Source organism: Carya illinoinensis, chromosome 2 (genome assembly GCF_018687715.1).
Source record: "Carya illinoinensis cultivar Pawnee chromosome 2, C.illinoinensisPawnee_v1, whole genome shotgun sequence".
NCBI lineage: Eukaryota > Viridiplantae > Streptophyta > Magnoliopsida > Fagales > Juglandaceae > Carya > Carya illinoinensis.
In genome coordinates, this window is record NC_056753.1 from 20296982 (window position 1) to 20319539 (window position 22558).

Genomic DNA, 22558 nt, shown 5'->3' on the forward strand with positions numbered 1-22558 from the left:
CTCTATAATTTTAATGTGAACTTGTTCCCTTCTTGCTCATGCTTGTTTCCTTGATGTGCTTGACTCCATTGTGTAGACAACTTGAGCTTGAGACTTCTTTATTCTTTGAATTCATTTGTTATCATCAAAATCCATGTGTAGATTTATAATCACATGAAACTTGAAATCTTGAGTTCAACAATCTCCCCCTTTTTGATGATGACAAATATTTGATAGAACTTGAAACCTATATTAATACTTAAGCTCCCCCTGAAAATATGCGTTAGTTTTTCAAGCAAAAGTATAAATATAATTCCAAGCATATATAACAAGTTTAGCAATTTAAACAATGTTAATGTTCTAGTCTAACACTTCTCCCCCTTTTGGCATCATTAAAAAGGATCCGCAACAAGAAAATGGACTGAAGAAAACGATGCGTTTAATAGTCACTGTAGATAGTTGAAAAATGGAGCCGTCCGTGACCCGACAAGTGCTGCAAAGCCTCGAGGCCTAACTCTATGAATTTAATACGGCTGAAGATTTAAACAATCGCCTGATGTTGTTGACAAACGGGATTGAAGGCTCCGAGTTTCTATAAAAAAATGATCATTTTCATCTATCGGATGCCAAAAAAATAATCACTTCTTGACCTGAGTTCTGTTTTTCCACAACGATAGAATGGCTGAGCAATTCTCTTCCACTAATGTTCCAGACTTGAATCAGGAACCCTTGACGCATCAATCATCAATCTTCTCTCCTGAGGCCGTCAATACCATGATAGGAGCAGTGAACCGTTTTTCTAGTAAGGCTGATTCTGAGATTATTGCAGAATCAAGAATGCTGAGTAATCAATATGCTGCCTCTGTTACGATCATGTCTCGAAGGTTAATGGCGAGGGTGAGTGAGATTGATCATCTTAACATGCAAATATCTGAGTTACGACAGAAGCTTGCTAATAAGGATAGTGAGAATAAAAGGCTAAAGCAAGAAAACCAAGAGTTGAAAAAATTTGCAGATTGGTATGCTCATGATCTGCAACCACGAATAGAAGAGCTGGAACGAGAAAGGGTTCAGATACAAGGTCAACATCGGCAGATAACAGCAGAGGTTCATCGTTTACTAGAAAAATAGGGACAATCTACTGTTAATCTCGCTGGCTTAGTAAGAAAACTTTTGACAATGTGTGTCCAGCATATCTTGTATTTCTTTTGACTAAATAAGATTTGAAGAGAAAATAGTTTGTCTTATTCTTTATGCTATCTCTATAAAATCAGTCCTGAAGTTCATCTAATCCGCATCAAGTTTTCATCTCATCTCTATAACTCATCTGCATTCCTTCAGCATTCTCGTTTTAAGCCTTCTATTCTTTTCTCAATGGCTCATTCTTCTAACATTTCTCTAGATCCATCCATGAGGCATTCTGCATCTCAACCTCCTGTTCTTTCTGCAGCTACCATTGGTGCCATGTTGCAGCAAGAAAATAATAATCTGACTAATAAGTCAGATTCTGATGCTATTTATGACTTGGTGAGTCTTGGGACTCGCTACTCTTCCTCTATTGTGGCTTTTTCTCAGCGGCTACAAGCCAAAAATCACGAAGTTGAAAAGCTCAAAGAACAAATTGTTGTACTTCAACAAATTGTTCAAGAGTCTCACACAAGGGAAGGAATCATTCGGCAGAAGAATAAACAGTTGAAATCTTTATTAGATTCTTCATTCCGCTTGCCGGTTCCCATGAATAAGAATGACATGATATTGTATGAAGAGAATGAGCGTCTCAAACATGAGGCTAAGAATCTCAAATTTATGTAAAAGTATTAAAAAAAATCTATCTCTATTTTTATTGACTCTGGTCTATCTTTTAAGAGATATTCATAGCATGCATCATACCTATTTCTCTTCTGATCATACATAATCTATCTTCTGGTAAAGGTTTTGTGAAAATATCTGCTAACTGATCGTGTGTGTTTGTGAACTCTAACATTATATCACCTTTTTGCACATGATCTCGAAGAAAATGATACCTTATTTCAATATGCTTAGTTCTAGAATGTTGTATTGGGTTCTTTGAAAGATTTATAGCACTTGTATTATCACATTTGATTGGAATGTGATTATATATGAGTTTAAAATCTTCAAGTTGTTGCTTCATGTAGAGAACTTGAGCACAACAACTACCCGCAGCAACATATTCTGCCTCAGCAGTAGATAGTGCAACAGAATTTTGTTTTTTACTAAACCAGGAAACTAATGCATGACTTAAGAAATGGCATGCTCCACTAGTGCTTTTTCGATCTATTTTACAGCCAGCATAATCTGCATCTGTGTAGCTGATTAGATCGAAAGATGTGTGCTTAGGGTACCATAACCCTAGGTTAATTGTACCACTAAGATATCTAAGAATGCGCTTAACTGCAATTAAATGTGATTCTTTTGGAGATGATTGAAAACGTGCACATAAGCACACACTAAACATAATATCTGGTCTACTGGCTGTTAAATATAATAAGCTACCAATCATACCTCGATATATCTTCGAGTCAACTGGCTTACCGGATTCATCTTTATCAAGTTTAGTTGATGGGCTCATTGGTGTTCCAATTTCCTTAGCATTTTCCATCCCAAACTTCTTCAGTAATTCCTTAATATATTTTGATTGATTGATGAATGTCCCACTTTTTGCTTGCTTAATTTGCAATCCGAGAAAGAATGTAAGTTCACCCATCATGCTCATCTCAAATTCTTCCTGCATAGTCTTAGCAAAAACTTGACACATATTTTCATTAGTAGCACCGAATATTATATCATCAACATAAATCTGAATCAAAAGAATATCATCATTTTCATATTTAATGAAAAGAGTTGTGTCGATTTTTCCTCTTAAAAAACCTTTTTCAATCAAGAAACCACTGAGTCTCTCGTACCAAGCTCTAGGAGCTTGTTTAAGTCCATATAGTGCTTTTGTGAGTTTGAAAACATGATTTGGGGAAATATGATTTTCAAAACCTGGAGGTTGCTCAACATATACCTCTTCATTTATAAAACCATTTAAGAAAGCACTTTTAACATCCATTTGAAAAAGTTTGAAATCTTTATAACAAGCATATGCAAGTAGCATTCGAATAGCTTCTAATCTTGCGACAGGTGCATATGTCTCATCATAATCGATTCCTTCTTCTTGATTAAAACCTTGGGCTACAAGTCGAGCCTTATTTCTAGTAATGACTCCAGACTCATCTTTCTTGTTTCTAAAAACCCATTTTGTTCCAATAATAGTATAATTTTTGGGTCTAGGAACAAGTGTCCAAACATCATTTCTTTCAAATTGATTCAACTCTTCTTGCATAGCTAGAATCCAAGATTCATCAAGAAGTGCGTCATCAATATTTTTGGGTTCAATTTGAGATAGAAAAGCAGTATGATTACAAATATTTCTAAGAGATGATCGAGTACTTACACCTTGTGAAGGTTCTCCCAAAATTTGTTCCACTGGATGATCTTTCACAAATTTCCACTGTTTGGTTGCATCTTGTATTAAATTTTGATGATCTTTCCTGATGGCTCCATGTTGAACTTCCTCTATTGCTTTCTCTTTGTTGAGATTGAGACTTTCTGTGTTATTTATACCTTCTGTTTCTTCATCAATAGATTTCTTGGAGAGTGGAGAATTAGATTCATCAAATACTACATGCATAGATTCTTGTACAGTTAAAGTCTTTTTGTTGAATACTCTATAAGCTTTACTATTAGTAGAATACCCGAGAAAAATACCTTCATCAGATTTTGCATCAAACTTACCTAAATTATCTCTGTCATTCAAAATAAAACATTTGCATCCAAATACATGAAAGTAACCAATGTTGGGCTTTTTCTCATTCCAAAGCTCATAGGGGGTTTTATCTAATTTAGACCTTAACATAACTCTATTTATAACATAACATGCAGTACTTACCGCTTCAGCCCAAAAATAACTAGGCAAGTTGTTCTCATTAAGCATTGTTCTTGCCATCTCTTGAAGAGATCTATTTTTCCTCTCTACTACCCCATTTTGTTGAGGAGTTCGAGGAGCAGAAAAATTATGAATAAAACCGTTTTCATCACAAAATATTTCAATATTTTTATTAACAAATTCTTTTCCCCTATCACTTCGGATACTTGAAATAGTATAGCCCTTTTCATTTTGAATTCTCTTGCATAACTTGGTAAAGGCATTATGTGCCTCATCTTTATGAGCAAGAAAGATGACCCAAGTATATCTAGAGAAATCATCAACAATAACAAATGCATAATATTTTCCTCCTAGACTTGCAACTCTATTTGGTCCAAAAAGATCCATGTGTATCAGTTGCAATGGTCTAGTAGTGGAAATATGTTTCTTAGTTTTAAAAGAAGTTTTTGTTTGTTTACCAAATTGACATGCATCACAAATTTTGTTTTTAAGAAAATATGTTTTTGGTAAACCTCTCACAAGATCATTTTTTGAAAGTTTGGAAATAAGTTCCATGTTGGCATGACCTAATCTTCTATGCCATAACCAACTAGTTTCATTTTGAGCTGACAAGCAAATAGCATCTTGTGAGGTAATTTCTTCAAAATCAATTGTATAAACATTATTGTTTCTAAAAGCAATAAAACAAATATTACAATCATGATCATTCAAAATAATGCATTTATCCATTTTAAAAGTAACTGTAAATCCTTTATCACATAATTGACTTATGCTCAAAAGATTATGTTTTAAACCTTCAACAAGTAGAACATCTTCAATTATGAGAGAAGATTCATTACCAATTTTACCTATTCCCACGATCTTCCCTTTCGAGTTGTCTCCAAATGTCACGTGTCCTTCTTCTTTAGATCTAAGATCAAAGAACTTAGTCTTGTCTCCCGTCATGTGTCTTGAACATCCACTATCTAAAAACCACTTATTTTTGCTTGTGGATGACTTCATGCATACCTATAAAAACAATTAAAATGATTTTTCTTGGTACCCAAGTTCTTTGGGTCCTTTATTTATTAGTATTAGAAGAAACAAGATTTTTAGGTACCCATATGGCCCTAATAGTCATTGTATGATTTCTTCTAATAGGACAAGTATGATAATTATGACCATTTCTATTACAAAAATTACAAATAGCATGTGACATATATGAAAAACTTGAATGATTATAATAATATCCTTTTTTGACAAAATTATTTTTATGAAAAGAATTTTGAATATTAGTCTTTGAGGTAGAATGATTATCAAAGAAATTTTTATAAGGTTTGTATTTTTGTTTTGGCATATATCCCAAACCTGCCTTGTCAAAAACACATCTTTGACTACCAAGAAGTTTTTCAAAATTTCTTTTTCCATTCGTAAAGTTTTCAACAATATTTTCTAAATCGGTTTTCTTCTTATTCAATTCAAGATTTTCATCTTTCAAAATGATACTTTCTTTTCTTAAAATTTCAATTTCGTTTGTTAAAGAAGAATTTTTCTTTTTCAAAGCAGTATACTTGATACCCAATTTTTCAAATTCCTCATAAATCTCTTCTAAAACATTTTGCAATTCTTCATATGAAGGATTTTCAATATTATCAAGATTTGTTACCTCAATGTCATCTTTAGCCATAAGACAAAGATTTGCTGATTCTTCATTGCTTGCTTCACTATCTGAGCTACTTGAATCATCATCCCATGTAGCTTTCATTGCTTTCTTGCCCTTGTTTCGATCTTTCTTTAGCAGAGGACAATCTGGCTTGATATGACCAGGTTTATTGCATTTATAACAAATTAAAGTGTCGTTTTTACCTGAATCTTTCTTGGAAAACTTTTTGAAAGATTTCCTCGGAGGAGTTCTATTTTTCTTCAAGAACCTCTGAATTCTTCTTGTTATCATCGCAACTTCTTCATCTTTATCGTCATTTTCCTCATCTTCATCACTTTCACTTTCATGAGGAACAGCTTTAAGTGCTAAGCTCTTCTTTGGCTTTCCTTCTTCTTCTCCTCTTTTCAATGTGTACTCATGGGTGATAAGTGACCCGATGAGTTCATTGACTTCGAGCTTCTTGAGGTCTCTAGCTTCAAGAATTGCTGTAACTTTTGATTCCCAACGTTTTGGTAAAGAGTTGAGAATTTTTCTTACTATCTCCACCTTGGAATAAACTTTGCCAAGAGCTGTCAAGCTGTTTATGATGTTAGTAAAACGAGTGTGCATACTAGAAATAGATTCATCATCATTCATCTTAAACATTTCATATTCATGAGTAAGAATATAAATTTTTGATTCCTTGACTTGCGAAGTTCCTTCATAAGTTACTTCCAAGTTATCCCAAATTTCCTTTGCCGTAGCGCAATTCATTATTCTATTAAACTCATTTCCATTAAGAGCATTATATAATAAATTCATAGCAGTTAAATTTAAAGTATAAAGTCTATCGTCTTCACGATCAAACTCTTCTTCTTCCTTTTTGACCTTTACTCCACCAACCACTTTTGTTGGAATATAAGGTCCATTTACAATACATTTCCATATTTCTCTACCTTGAGCTTGAAGAAATATTCTCATTCTAACTTTCCAGAATGAGTAATTATCTCCACAAAAGAGTGGAGGCCGACTACTAGATTGACCTTCACCAAATGAAGCTGCAATGTTAGCCATAAGATCTTAACTCAAAAGATAGTTAATCTTATAATAGAGCTCTTAGCTCTGATACCAATTGTTGCCCAGATGACTAACACAAGAGGGGGGGTGAATTGAGTTGTATTAAAAAAAATAACAATTATAAATCAAATATATAATATAAAATATAAACAAAATATGAAATAACAATAAATATAAAGAGTAAGGGTAAGAGAGAAGCAAACTCAGTATGTTAACGAGGTTCGGCCCCACTGCCTACGTCCTCGCCTCAAGCTACCCCTTGAGGATTCCCAAATTCACTATTCAACCTCCTTCAGGTGGAGATAGAAACCTATTACACCTTTGAACAACACCGCTACAAAGGATCCGTGTAGAACACCCTCTACACTTGCAATCACCTTACACGTGGTGATTCAACTATTCCCTGTGTAGAATACTTTCTACACACACAAGGGTTATACACACCCTTTTTCTGATACAAAAGCTGATAGTGGGTAGGTTATCAGAAAACACTGCTCAACGAGTGAAATAAGAACAATACAGCGCAAGCTATATCTCTCAAAATGAACAAGGATTAAGGCTCAATGTTTAGAGAAGAGAGAATGAAAGCTTTGAATGAATGTTGTATGCTCTTGGTGTTGTAAATGTGAAACTCTCAAATGATCTATTTATAGGCATATGAGACTTCATATTCAAATTTAAAAAGATTCACATGTCAAAGACAACATCATTCCCTTTTTCAAAAAATTCAAATAAAAGGTTCTTCTTTTTCAATTGTCAAAGACAACATCATTCACTTTTTCAAAGAATTCAAATAAAAGGTTCTTCTTTTTCAATTGTCAAAGACAACATCATTCACTTTTTCAAAGAATTCAAATAAAAGGTTCTTCTTTATCAATTGTCAAAGACAACATCATTCACTTTTTCAAAAAAATCAAACCTAATCTTTTACTTTTGGCATATGACAAAATGAGCACACTTTCATTTTCAAAAAATTCAAACCTAATCTTTTACTTTTTGTATAAGTCTAAAAAAGCATCAATCACTTTTGAAAATATTCAAATAAAACATGCACATGTGAAAGATGACAATCAATCATCTTTAATATTTTCAAAGTTCAACCCTTTAATCAAGGCATGCACATGCAAAAGATGACAATCAATCATCTTTCAAAATTTTCAAATTTAATTTTCAAAAATATTCATGCACATGTGGAAAATGTATTTTAATGCTTTATGATAAAATATTAATTTTGAGCATTAATCCTAATTTCGAATTTTGAAGAGATTTACAACATTACTCTATAATTTTAATGTGAACTTGTTCCCTTCTTGCTCATGCTTGTTTCCTTGATGTGCTTGACTCCATTGTGTAGACAACTTGAGCTTGAGACTTCTTTATTCTTTGAATTCATTTGTTATCATCAAAATCCATGTGTAGATTTATAATCACATGAAACTTGAAATCTTGAGTTCAACACATTGTAATCATGATAAGTATAAAATATTAATTTCACAAGTGTGATTACAATACCCAATTCCAGTTCCTCTTCTATTTAAAAAAGGAAGCTATTAATCTCCGTAGCAGCACAATGCCTTATGCAAATCTGAGGATATTGTTTCTTAATTTTCAATTCTACATATCGATAGGATCATAACAACTAAGCAAGACTCTATTACCGCGATTTATACAACATTTGCGACTATGTAAATTACTGCAATTGACATTTCTCAACGATTTATTTCTAAATAGACAACACCATTTGCATAGATTTGTTTATCATTTGCACCGAAAAAAATCTCTGGTAATATATTCTTTATTGAAGATTTTGGTTTATCACTGAAATTAATCAAAAGTGTCGAGTTAATTGCGTCGAATGTGCAGCGAATTTGAAATTGCTGAACATAATCAAATACAGTGTGTTTCATGGGTTTTTTAGACGATTTTGAACATTAAAAAATGCTTGATTTCTTATAGTGAGCGAAAATAAACTCGTTTTTACAGTAAATAATCATAAATAAATTACCACATGGATCTTCTAAAAGTTATCCCAAAATAAAAGAGTTAGATCTTTTATCACCCAATCGACTAAAGTATTGCTAGTCAATTGTGATAAAAAAAATTGTGGATGTAGCATTCTTCATGTAGCTCCTTCATATCCTTAAAAGCATTGTGGTCTTCACCAAGTTTATCAAAAATGATTCGCACTAACTCTAGTGGTTTAGAATTTCCGTTTATGATCATTATATTTACCTTTGTTGTCTAATCTTCCTCCAATCGCATCGCGGTAGTTCTTCATAATACCTACAAAATGAAATACTACAAGGTTGACTCAATATTCGAAGTGCATAGTTCCTTAGTTCCAGTATTGTGTTTGATGGAAGGGTTGATCACAGGTTATCACGGCTAGAGTATTTTGTTGATGACATTCTCATGCAACTGGAAGATGTTCTAGACAACAGATTTGGGGAGGATGCAAGAGCGCGAAAGAGAAAACGACAAGCAGTGAAATTGAATTGGACAAAAAAGAAGTATTTTCTTTGAGTTGCCATATTGGTCTACCTTGACACTGCGCCACAATCTAGACATTATGCGCATTAAAAAAATATATATGAGAATATTTTGGGCACTCTGATGTCAATACAAGGGAAGATAAAAGATACAGCTAACTCTCGTAATAATTTGAAGGAGTTGGGGATAAGATCGGAGTTGCATTTGCAAGATAATGGGTCATCAGCATATATGCTCATTGGATGGTATACACTGTCAAGTGATAAGAGAAAGAAATTCTGTGACTGGTTCATGAAAATCACATTAATCGGTGGTTAAGCTTCAAATATGTCAAGATGTATTCAAACTCATGATTTATAGATAACCAGTCTTAAAAGTCACGACTGCCATATATGTCTGTAGCGATTGTTGCCAGTTGGTGTGCGTGGAAAGCTTAATCGAGTTGTTTGTACATCTCTCATAGAATTAGGGTGATTTCTCAAGGGTATTTGCAGTAAAGCATTGAAATTTGTTGCCTTATTAAAAATGGAAGCTGACATTGCAGTGATATTGTGCAAGTTGGAGAGTTTTTACCCGCCTTCATTCTTTGATATAATGGTTCATTTGGCTATGCACCTACCTCGTGAGGCTTTAATTGCTGGTCTCGTTCAGTATAGATGGATTTATCCTATTGAATGGTTTCTAGGAAAACTTAAGTGATCTGTGGGAAATAAGGCTCATTCAGAAGGTTTGATCACAAAATCATACATTGATAATGAGTGGCATACATTTTGTTCAATGTATTTCCATTGGGCTGATACTAGATTTACAAGCCCAGATCAAAATTATGAAGGTAGACAAATGAGAGTTTCATGAGTATTTATCTTGTTTTTCTAGAGAGCATGTCCCATAGGCCCACAAGAGGGTTATGACCTATGTGGGCGAGAGTTTGAAAGAGCTCGATGGTATGTCTTGAATAACTACGAAGAGATTGACCACTATTTGAGGTTGGTGATGATCATCTAAATCAATAGTATTTTTAAGTTTATGTATAATAATATAGTATAACTTTATACAAATTAGTAGTTGACACTAATATGTGTAGTGAACATATATAACTACTTCGCACAAATGGTGTAACTGAAGTAGAAAAGACACACGAAGAAAAATTTGCCTCGTGGTTTGAACATATGATATTACTAAAAAAAACATGCACAATTTTCTTCAAACTTCATACCTTGAATGTCACCATATTTATATGATATTAATATAATTAGAATAATATTTATTGATGTATGTTGTATTGAAATAAAGTGAAAATTCAGGTGAAATCTCACCAGAAGTGTATGCTTTGGCATGTGGTCTGTCCAAGTAGACCATCTAATACTCAGGATGTTTGATGCGTGGATATAAATTTCACACAGCAAATAGAGAACGATATGGGAAAACTCAAAATTGTGGAGTTGTAGTCGAAGGAAGCCATAGTAAAAGATATCATATCGTTAAAATATGTGGGGGGATATATGATCTGGTTGTTTAAATGTAATTACTAGGATGTCTCAAATCCTAGGTTGAGAGTGCGTAACGATAAATATTTTGTGAGGGTCAATATATCTCGCAAATGGTATGAGGACGATCCTTTCGTTCTTGCTTGCCAAACAAATCAAATTTTTTATTTAGATGATCCGAAGTACAGAAATCCATGGCGGGTAGTCGAGAAATTTGCACAAAGAAATGTATATGATTACATTTTATAGGTAGACGAACCACATGAAGAAATTGATAGTCCAGACCATGAAGAAGCATATCAAGAAAACGTATCAGACATTAATCTATTTGTTGATTTAAGCCAATATGACATGGTCTCATTGTGCAGAGAAGATGTTCAATCCGAAGTAATTGAAGGTGAAGTGTCAGGAGAACATGAATCAACTGAAGTGTCTACTGAGGATAAGAGCGACTAGTCCAGCAAAACTGATACTTAATGATTTTCAAACAGATATTTGTGTAGGTGTAATTCTTATAAAAATTCATAATGTACCTTATTCGAATAATAATTTATTATAATTTCAAACAGATATATCTCCTAAATGCAAAAAAACACTTGAGTCATCTCTACCCCTTACTAACTCCCCGTGTGGATCACCTGCCAACAATAGTGGGCCAACATTATTAGAGCTAGAACAAGATACTTTATCACTGTATATCTATAAAATAAAATAATTTAATTAAAATATATGTTTTAATTATTGTATATATAGCCGTTACAAACCAGAGTTGAGGTAGAGGTACTACGAGGGGTGTCTGCATAGGGAAAGTAAGTTAGTAAAATTAAAATTGATATACCTGATGATCACACCGGTGGCACCGTGGAATCGGCACATATGTTGTAACAGCCTACTAGAAATTCAATTGTAGAATTTCTATTAGTTTTAGGAATCTCGTGAAAACCCTATAAGTTTTCACGAATCTATTAATCATATAGGTTTTAGTCTAACTATATAGTTAGTGTTATTACTCACTATGGTATCAGAAGTATGTTTTTGATTATTGAAGATAGTTAGAAGTATCAAAATGTATTATGGTTTGTGCCATTAGACTCGGTGAGTTATTTAAGGTCTTATAGCGCAATAACTCTTTTTCATAGTTTCGGACGAAACGTCTGTTCAAAAATGTGGATATTATTGGATAAAAATATCTTAAGCTGATTTTGTGGATATTATTAGATAAAAATATCTTGAGCTGATTTTTGTAGATATTATTGGGTAAAAATATCTTGATCTAATTTTCGTAGATATTATTGGATAAAAATATCTTGAGCTGATTTTCGTGGATATTATTGGATAAAAATATCTTGAGCTGATTTTTGTGGATATTATTGGATAAAAATATCTTAAGCTGATTTTTGTGGATATTATTGAGTAAGAGAGACCTATACTCAACTTTCACTCCAGTCTCATCTTCTTCTATATTTTTTCCATAAATACCTCCAGCCACTCTCTATGAAATCATCTTCCTTTACACCTTTCATTGGATGAACACCAAACACTCTCTCGGACAGCTTTTAGGTGTTCTTTTGCATGCCCATTTCGAAACTTTTGTAAGTGTTTTATCATAAAGTCTCATTCATACAAGTTGTTCCATTTTTAGTCTAGTTTATGTGGATATCTTATTTATTCCATTTGAAAGTCATTTGGTCAGTCAAATATTGTTTAAACTCATGAAATGTCATTTTAGGAGATAAATTGGAGAATATGCTGTATTTTGGAGTTTTTGACCAAGCCAATGGATAGATCTTGGTCCGAAATTTTTATGAAGTATTGTTAACATGTGTATATGATTATTGGTTGAGGATTTGTTACATAATTAAAGGTTTTGATGAAATATTTTATTAGATCTAGAAACTTAGAAACTGGAAGAGGAAAAACAGTTTCTGTTTTGAGAAAGTTTAAATCTTTTGTGGTTTAAACCTATGCCAATGGCTTCGATAATTTTATTAAAGGATCTTAAACCTCTTATAGACATATTAGAATATTATTTTGAATATATTTGATATTAGTTTCAAAAATATAAAATATTATGCAAAGAGATATTCAGAGGCCAAAGTGTGGATGTTCTTGGCTCAATTTTTATTTTGGTTAATGTTTAACTATGTGATCTTGAATTAGAAGCTTATATATATTTTAAGAAATCTTTTTAAATAATGTGATGATTTGGTTTGAAGATCACATCTTTATAAGTCATAGATAAAAAGGTTAATTAGAAATAAAAATCAATGGAAATAGCATATGAGAATTTCGGCCCTATGGAGTTTTAATAGTTGTGATTAATTTTAAATTTTTTTAAATTGATATTTGAGTTTAGGATAAAATTTACATGAGGCATGTAAATTTTGGTGACTTTTGGAGTTAGCATGTAAAATCCTTAAGTTAGGAGTAAAACGGTCTTTTTTCTACATGTAGAGGGTAAAATGGAAATTTTACTCTTTAAGTTAGTATTTTTCATATTTTAAATTATTATTGATTTTGTTCTAACTTTTAGAATCACTAATTACAGTTGCTCGTTATCGCGCTTGAGGTTTTATAAAAAATGCAGAAATCGAGATAAGTTAGCTTTTAACTTACTAGCAGTTTACTATATATGTGTGCTAAGTAAAGGAACTACAGTGTATGTATGTGTGTTATCATATATGTCATGTCATGTTCACTGTTGCAAGTATGTTATGTTAAGTATGTTTCCGTTACATGTGATATCATATATGAAATATTGTGTGTTACGTGTTTAAGTCATGTCACGATATAACCCTATCTCAAGTTGGTCATATCTTTCAAGTTATGTTCAAGTCATATTATGTTACGTCAGGACTTGTGTCCTTTCGTATCCCAGTCATGTTTTATCTTAGGGTCCACAACAATTATGGCACATGAAGTATGAGATCATAACAATTATGATGCATACACTACGTGAGACACAGCAATTGTGACACATACGATACATGGGGCCACAACAACTATGGAGTATGTATTTAACTGCATTGTGACACGTAAAATACATGGGGCCACAATAACTGTGGAGTATGTATTTAAGCAGTTAAAGTCAAGTTTCAGATCACGTTCATGTTAAGTCAAGTGTTAGATCAAGTTTACGTTATGTCATGTTATGTTCACGTACATATTATGTTCATGTTTAAGTTCATATCAAGTCAAGTTCAGTTCACGTTGCAATTTAAGTTATGTCAATTTTGCTATGTTATACGTCAAGTTATGCTTTGATTACTTATGTATAGGGTCACAACAATTGTGACGCATACATTACGTGAGACACAGCAATTGTGACACGTAGAATACATGGGGCCACAACAACTGTGGAGTATGTATTTAAGCAGTTAAAGAATAAGTTTCAGATCACGTTCATGTTAAGTCAAGTTTCAGAGCAAGTTCATGTTAAGTTAAGTTTAAAATCAAATTCATGTCAACGCTTGTGATAGACATGAACGAGGGCATATAACCTTGTGTTGTATGTCTCGACGCTTCAAATGTCTATCCGATCCCAGACGAAATTTGGGAGCGTCACATATGCACCAATGGCTACATCCTCCTGGGCTAAAATTTCCCAATATGTAAAAGACTACATCAAAAATTGTTATCTGGTAATAAGCTACTTTGTATAACATGTTAATTTAAAGAACATTTGTATTTATACTAATTGTTTATAATTTTTCGAAGGACGAGTTTGAACTGAATTTTAGCCGACGAGAGGATCGACTAACGGTTGAGAAATTGATGTTGAATGCATTCTAGAGGTACAAAGATCGATGTCATGCACACTATTAAAATTTCAGTACTATGACAGAGGCACGTCAAAGTCCATTCCAAGCAATGCCACTAAATGAATGGGAGAAAGTTTGTGATATGTTTGAAGATTCTGTTTATCAGATAATTTTGCTGCTTTTTTAAATTTAATAGTATATGATAGATGTATTAAACATATAGTTATAATATTTTTTTAGTAACGGAGTACGATGAACAAAGAAAATAGATCAAATTTAACGATACACCATCATGTGAGTTCCCGATCTTTTCATTGCTTGTCTAAAAAAATGATATGTTATTCTAATTCCCATTAAATATTAACATATATACTTTTCTGATTTTAGTTCCAATATAAATTTTCATTTTGCAGCAAGAAGAAAGTCCTGTTGACTATGATCTTACCCAATTGTAAGCTAAAACACATAAAAATCGTAATAGTGTTTGGAGCAATTTCGAGGCAAAGACAAATTATGTAAGTTTAAGTTTCTATCTATTAAGGAAATTGTTGCGGATCCATTTGATGAATTATCTGTCAATGATACTTAAATCCTTTCCCAAGTTCTTGGATCACGTTCTAGATATTTGAGGGGCTTAGGACATTACATGAAGCCATCCTCAACATCAATATCTTCTTTTAAATCTAGATCGAACGACGATAAGACTAAGGAATTAGAGGAAGTAGCACTTGGGATAGAACAATTGAAATCCAAGGAAAAAGAGTTGTTGACCCGATTAGATCAAGTAGCAGATTTAGAGGCGAGATTAGAAGAGAGGCTGCAATTGAATAACCAAAAAATGTTCAAATAGTTCTAATCAATGATGTCCCAAATTTTATGCCACCACCACCACCACAATCATAATTTATTTATTTATTTTTAATCGCCTTTATGTTATGATGTTCGCAAACATTTGAACAATTAATATATATGATTACAATTTATGTAATATTAATATGGTATATTAATTAAATTTTGATACGTTTGATAAATATTGTTCGAACTGTAAATAATCCATTCAAATGTTGAAATTTCATTTATAAATCCATTCGAACAAAAATAGGCCAATTCGAACAAAAATTCATCTATTTGAACGGTATTCGAGAAATACAATCCGTATTTCCATTCGAACAATAAAATATTTCTTCAAAAACGTTATTATGCAAAACCCTATTCGAATAGAGAATTTTTAAAAATAAAATGTCTGTTCAAACGGACGTAATTTATGCTTGAACAAAAGTCACTTAAAAAATATAGTGGTTCGAATGCATAAATTCTGTTCGAACACTCTATTCGTTCGAACAAGATCAAATATGGTTATTAGTTCGAATAGATATTTCATATTGTTCGAATGAAAGTGTTTGTTTGAACTGAACTTTTTCCATTAGAACGGTTGTTTGAGATGACATTTTTTTGTCTAAAAAAAAAAATCTCGTTCAAACGGTTTCAACTAGTTCTGCCCAATTTTGTCCCTAAAAATGATTTTTTGAGACAAAAATTGATTTTCATCTCCAAATACTTTTTAAGACGGTCTTTCGAAGAAAAAATAGAGATGAAATTTTTTTGTCTCCAAAAACGTTTAGGGACAAAATTTAGATTTTTTGAGACAAGATTTTTTGTCTTGTAATGCCAAAGCATGACACTTGACACTCCATCATTGTTCCATTTGGTTTCCAAAAATTACAATAACTTTCTAAAAAATTCAACAAAACTAATGGTGTATTTCTTTTTTGTCTAATTATTTTTCAAGATATATTGCTATTTTTTCTACTGTAATACACTGCCTTGATACCAGCTCTATAGATTTATCAGTTATTTCCTTGTATAGTTATTTTCTTGTATAGCAAATTCTAGTTTTCATAGATAGATGATACGTCCATGATCCCAAGTACTTCAATTAAATCCAAGAAGCTTTGGGTTCTCTTTAATGAATGTAAATCAACTTTGATCTAGAAATGAAACTCTAAGATTGCATTTGGATGGTAATCTGATCTGAGCTGAGTTCTTTATGAATAATAGTAAGTTGAGTAGGTGGAATGAGCTATATGGGACCTATCTAAAATGAGTTTCGATGTATTTTGATGTTAAGATGATTTTAGTACTATTTATAAAAAATTGAAAAAAAGGTTATGGTTTTCATGTGTAAAGAGGTTTTAAGTTGAGATGAGTTTTGTAATTTAAGAGTTGGGTGCTTGGATGTTAAGTTCAACCTAAAATTAGACTAAACTGAGTTGATCTCAGTTGAGTCTTGTGACCAAACGGGGACTAGTTTAATCCATTGAACTTCATATACTTTTCAATTAGATTACTATATCCAAAAATCAAAAAGTTACTTTTGACCTAATTTTCTTTTGGAGTATTACATCTACCCTTAAATAAAAACTTTTTCCTCAAAATCTAAAGGTATGCACAAAAAAATGGATTAAATTAATGTGATAGTATAGTTACCATGAACTAACGTCCATTGTTAGCTGTGGAATCATTTGGTGGCATTAGTGGAGATACTTCTAGTCTTTCTCAAGTAGTGTCTTGCAGATCAAGGTAAAACATTACACCTTTTTTTAAATCATAATGCATATTCTCAAGGTTGATAACCATTAGCATTTCTATATTAATCCCATAATTAGATGGTTGACCTTCCTCAATATGACCATTTTGATAGGGGATTAATGTCACAGACGGTCTTGATGTTTCGAATACACTTACCACTCGATCTATTGTAGCTATACTAGATTCTACCCCATTCTGGTGTCCCTTGTGGAATAGTGTTCTTCGATACGTCTCTCACCTCGACCATTCACATTCACATTATGTGCTCAGAGAGATTCAAGTCTTCTCCTTTAATGTCTATATAAGTTTCAACTAACCAATCCGATTCTTCTCTACGTTGACGTTACTGGCTTTCTTCCATCATTTGCCCAACTCACTCAGTTGGGAGCATTGGGTTTCTTCTGGTATATCAAGTTCTTGCCATTATGTTGCAAAACAAAAGAGTCAAAATAACATATAAACAAGTACATGATTAAGAATCCATGTAATTGAGTTGTTTCCCCTTTTATTCTTCGTTACTCAATGAATCATGTGCAAATATGATTTATTGCATGCAAATTTGTATATTATACACTAATGTACTACTGTTATTCGGCTGAGCCGTGTACAAAATTACACAAAAATAAAGAAATACATTACAACCCAAATAGAGATGGGTACTTAGCTTTCATCTCACTTTCTTTTTCCTAGGTTGCTTCCAAGACATCAAGGTTCTGCCATAGTACCTTAACAAGTGAAATTTTATGGTTTCTAAGCTCTTTTTCTTTCTAATCAACATTTGTATTGGGGATTTTTCATAGGATAAATTGGGTTGTAATGTTATGCTTTCTGAATCAAGAACTTCTTGTGATTGTTTTCCTAATCTCTTTCTTTAGCAAAGATATGTCGAATACGTCGGGAATTCCTTGGAATTTAGTTGGAAGATTTATAAGCTACTAAACCCGTTTTATCAACTATCTCATATGATTCCACATATTTCAATTCAGTTTGCCGGCCTCTTTTACTAAAGCAAATCACTCCTTTCATAGGTGACACTTTGATATATATACAAAGTCACCAATTTCAAATACAAGGCTCCTTCTTATGTGATCAACATAACTTTTATGTCTATCTTAAGCTGCCCTCATTCTCTCTCTAATCAAAAGATTTTTCTCTTCTATTTTTTGCAGAACCTCTAGGTCAAATACTTTACTTTCTCCAACCTCAACCCAGTACAAAGGTTCTACATTTTCTTCTATACAATGCTTCATAAGGCACCATTTGAAGAGTTGCCTAAAAACTATTAGTATATGCAAATTCTATTAAAGACAACTGCTTCTGCCAATCACTTTTATTCTCAAGAACACATGCTCTCAAAACTTCTTATCATGTTTGTATCGTCCGTTTTGTTTGCCCATCTGTTTGAAGATGATAAGCACTACTAAATCTCAAGTTTGTGCCCATCATGCTCTGAAAACTTTGCCAAAACCAAGATGTAAAACAAGCATATATGTCTAATACAATCATCTTTGGCACCCTGTATAAATGAACTATTTCTACTACATACAATCTAGTCAATCTTTCCACAGAATCTTTGTTCTTTATAGGTAAGAGTGACCACTTTTCATTAACCGATCAATTATGACCCAGATTGAATTATTCCCAGAAAATTTCTCACAATTATCATTATGAAATCCATAGAAACATCTTCCCTCTTCCATTCTGGAGTTGGTAGCGGTTGCAATTCGCCTGTTTTTGGTGATCTTCTTTAACCAGTCTACACATAGAACATTTATTAACATTTATTTGCTACGTCTCTTTTCATACCATCCAACCAAAAATGCCATTTTAGATCCTGATATGTCTTCGTACTATACCAAGATAGGTTGTGTATGGAATATGATGAGCTTCTCTTAAAATTTTTTCCCCTTTCTCATAATCAGCTGGGATCACATTTTAATCCTTAAAATACAATGTACTATCCTCGCAGATTCTAAATTCCTTTGGCACTTTAGACTTTTCAATCTTGCATCTAATATCTAACAACTTGTTGTCTTCCATCTGACGCTTATTCATATATTCCCAGTCTAAAGGCACAATCTCTTGTATTGTAGCTAAAGTTGCATCTTGTTGGAGGCTTCCAATCAATAAACTTCTCATACTGCTTAATAGAGACTCCATTTCCACTATTGAAATTGAAAAACTTCCAGCTTGGGTCTTACGACTTAAAGCATCAGCCATAACATTTGCTTTCGGAGGATGATACTTAATCTCACATTTATAATCACTGATTATTTCAAACCACATTCTTTGTCTTGTCTTCAGATTCTTTTGATGGAATAAATACTCGAGGCTTTTGTGATCATTGAACACCTCACAAGTCTCACCATACAAATAATGTCTCTATATCTTCAAAGCGAAGAGTACTACAAATAATTCTAGATCTTGAGTATGATAATTTTATTCATGATTTTTCAATTGACGAGAGGCATAAACAACTACTCGACCTTCTTGCATAGGACATGGATATGTCACTATATACCAGCAGTAGCACACGATTTTTGGTTTCTTTTTCCTTTTTCCATAAGTGATTAGCGGGTTGTGGCACCAACCCTAACTCTCACGGACCACGGGGTCCATGATTCGGGTTCAAACCCCCCAACCCACCCTCCACCCAAACCCAGTATCATTAATTAACACCCATTTTTCTGTTCATGATGCATGCAATGCAATGCGACGCCGCGATGCTATAGTACTATTTAGTAAGAAATTAATTAATTATTTTCAGTTTGACGCTGACCTGGGTAAGAGTGACCCTCTCACACACATGGGTTAACATCATGAATCAGGACAAAAAGAGACTAGGCAAGAATCCATGATTGAACGTACAGTCGAAGACCCTTTCTCAGATCCAAAAGAGTTCTAGTATTTAGGGGACCCCAGAAGCATGGCAGCATCTGAACCTCAGCCAAATACAACCAAAATTGTCATTTCTGACACGTCAAAGACAAGAAGGTACGGGACCCGTTGACCTTCCTCTCATATAATTTTAAATCAATGTAATCCACACAAAAGCCATGCAGATATTGTCTCCACATGCAACTCCACCGCCTAGAACAGGCCTTCCTCCCCCACACATGACATGTATCGCAAGATAGATATTCAGAGGAAATAAGGCTTATCATGATCATGACCATACGATTACAATTTGTTTTACAACAAAAATAGAAAATCCAAAAGAAAAAAGGGTACTGATAATTAAGACCCAATATTGAAGAAAGGCAACAGCTCATCATCTTTGATGATCATCTTTAACTAGATTACGTCACATGGTACTGTTTGATGGATGAAACTGAATATCTGTTGAACCGAGCTTGCGATATCTTCTGCTGTGAACCTCGATTCTGAGGCAACCTGCACCCAATATAGCCCAAAACCATAAGCCAAGATATCATAGATCGATCTTCACGTAAATTTGTTCTCAAAATGTCTCTTCCTTTTTTTTGTTTTTTTGAGTTAATACCTTGACATTAAACGAATATAGAACAGTTTGTTCGATGGTTGTAATGTTGGTGTGAAGAATATTGAGCTGCAAATCTTCAAGTGCTGCGATGGCCTTAATGAGCTGTCCTGGTCTTCTCCTAGAAAGAATTTTTATCATGGCATCAAACCCTAAAAGCTTCACCTCAACATCAGCCAAGCAGGACTTGTTCTCGGCCGTCTCCTCTCGGAGTCCGCTCTCAAAATCCACAAGATTGAATTGATCATTTGGAAGAGACGCAGCAGGAAAGAATGGTGGCTGAGGTTGTTGGGTTGCAAGAGAGGAATCTGCAGCTCCCACCTGTCTTGGAGCTTCTCCAAAGAGTCTTCGCCGCTTCTGCGATTCTAAGCACTGGAGAAGTTGCTCCAATTCCCTCACAAAATCAATGGCTCCTCCAATAATAGAAGCTTGATCTCCCTACAAATTATAGTCACAATTAGTACTCATGCATATGATAATGAAGAAACGAAAAATGGAATCTTTTTTTGATTATATTTTATACAATTCGAGATACCCTTTGTACGTATGAGCCAGGCATTAGGGACCTCAACACGCGAAGATGTTCATTCATTTGCTTCCTTCTGTTTCTTTCAACAGCGATGTGAGTCATCCGCTGGCTCTCCACTTCCTCGGTCGTCTTGATTGTTCTTGGTCTTTTCCTCTTGTTCTTTGCTTCGGGTGCAGGGTTCTTTTGCAGATCTTCCCCCAGAAACCGGAGCTGCACCGAGTTATTTTCAGAAATCCGAGCTTCTTCATCCTCTCTTATCCCACCTTCTTCTCCCAGATATACTCTAACCTCATCTTCCACTCCCATCCTTTTGAACCTCTCTTCATGATTATCTGCTGATCCATGCTGGGGATTAATCATTAGATGCCGATCCTCCAGCTTGTCATTCAAGACTGGGAACTTAAGGAAGTAAACCGGGTCAATCCCGGATTGATCATCCTCGGGAATCTTGGTTTGGTTTAAGGCCAACTTTGGCCCAAAATCTGCAAACTGCATCACATCAGCGAAGCTCAATTTATCGAAAGAATTCGAACCGCAAAATCCTGAAGCTATTTGTGGTTGTTGATGTTGAGGATTACTCAGCAAGTAATCAACCATCCCGTTATTGTTATCATGATCTCCTGAAGTTTCACCAATCCGTGGCTTCATGAACTGTTGTTGCTCATGTTGATGATGAAGATGAAGATGATGATCAAGAGGATAATCCGGACCGGCAAAACTCGACGGAAAAGCTGTCTGCAAGAACTCGGTTTCAGAGTAATACAACATGGTGTTGTGACTGAAAACTTTATTAACGTTAACGAACAAAGAGATCAAGTAGAGATTTAAGGGTTCAGAGAGGGCTGATATATATAATAATATATACCGAGTAGTTCTCCCCTTTCTGATCCATTGCAGTGCTAAAAGCTGTATGTATATATAGGCTCGATTCATGCAAGGACAAAACCGGAGTGAAAATTCCCACAATCGCAGCTGGAACAGTAATCTAAGCTCATCATCGTGATTTTACAGCCTGCATGCTGTGAAGTCAACCGAATATAGTTTCTGCATGTTTAAAAAACTCAAATCTAACAATGAGAGATATTAACAGTACAGACGGTCAAAATGATATGGTACCTGAAGTTATCAGTAGCAGTAGAATCGGTACGTACCGCCAAAGAGTTTGATGAGTGCTTAAAATTATATATTTGGGTACCCTGTGAATTATGTTCTTATCATGTCTATATATATATAATGTGGGCCAGGTTAACACCCGTGAGAGAGAGAGAGAGAGAGAGAGAGAGAGAGAGAGGAGCCTGTGGATTAATTCCCTCCTCACAATATTTTCACCTCACTTTCACCTCCTTTAATTTATGTGTGTCACAGGCGCCCAACAACGCTCTTCCCCCTCTCATGACCCTTATTATTAAGTGAAGTCTTGTACGCAGCTCGATTTGATTATTTGAACCTTCAGGTTTTCGAGAGTTAATTGAGAAGATATAAAGATAGATACGTTGTTGTGAAAAACACATATCGATCAATCATGGCAAACAAATAAAAACAACAATCAAAATCACACGACATACAATTTATGTGAT

General features: G+C 33.8%; 1 protein-coding gene across 4 annotated transcripts; it reads right to left on the bottom strand.

Annotated features, from left to right (window-relative positions):
• Positions 1 to 20093: 20093 nt before the first annotated feature.
• On the bottom strand, positions 20094 to 22249 carry LOC122300283 (transcription factor FAMA). 4 transcript variants are annotated; one of them, XM_043110806.1, is made up of 5 exons: positions 22098 to 22249; positions 21847 to 22000; positions 20988 to 21716; positions 20456 to 20890; positions 20094 to 20346 (listed from the first exon to the last, which is right to left on the bottom strand). In XM_043110806.1, exons 2-5 carry the CDS (start codon positions 21871 to 21873, stop codon positions 20248 to 20250), a joined length of 1290 nt encoding a protein of 429 aa, XP_042966740.1. In that variant the 5' UTR covers positions 21874 to 22000; positions 22098 to 22249; the 3' UTR covers positions 20094 to 20247. The 4 variants fall into 4 exon arrangements, with proteins under 4 accessions (XP_042966740.1, XP_042966742.1, XP_042966741.1 ...); XM_043110808.1 differs by having other exon boundaries at positions 21847 to 21993; positions 22098 to 22173; XM_043110807.1 differs by having other exon boundaries at positions 21847 to 22025; positions 22098 to 22147.
• Between the last annotated feature and the right edge of the window lie 309 nt (positions 22250 to 22558).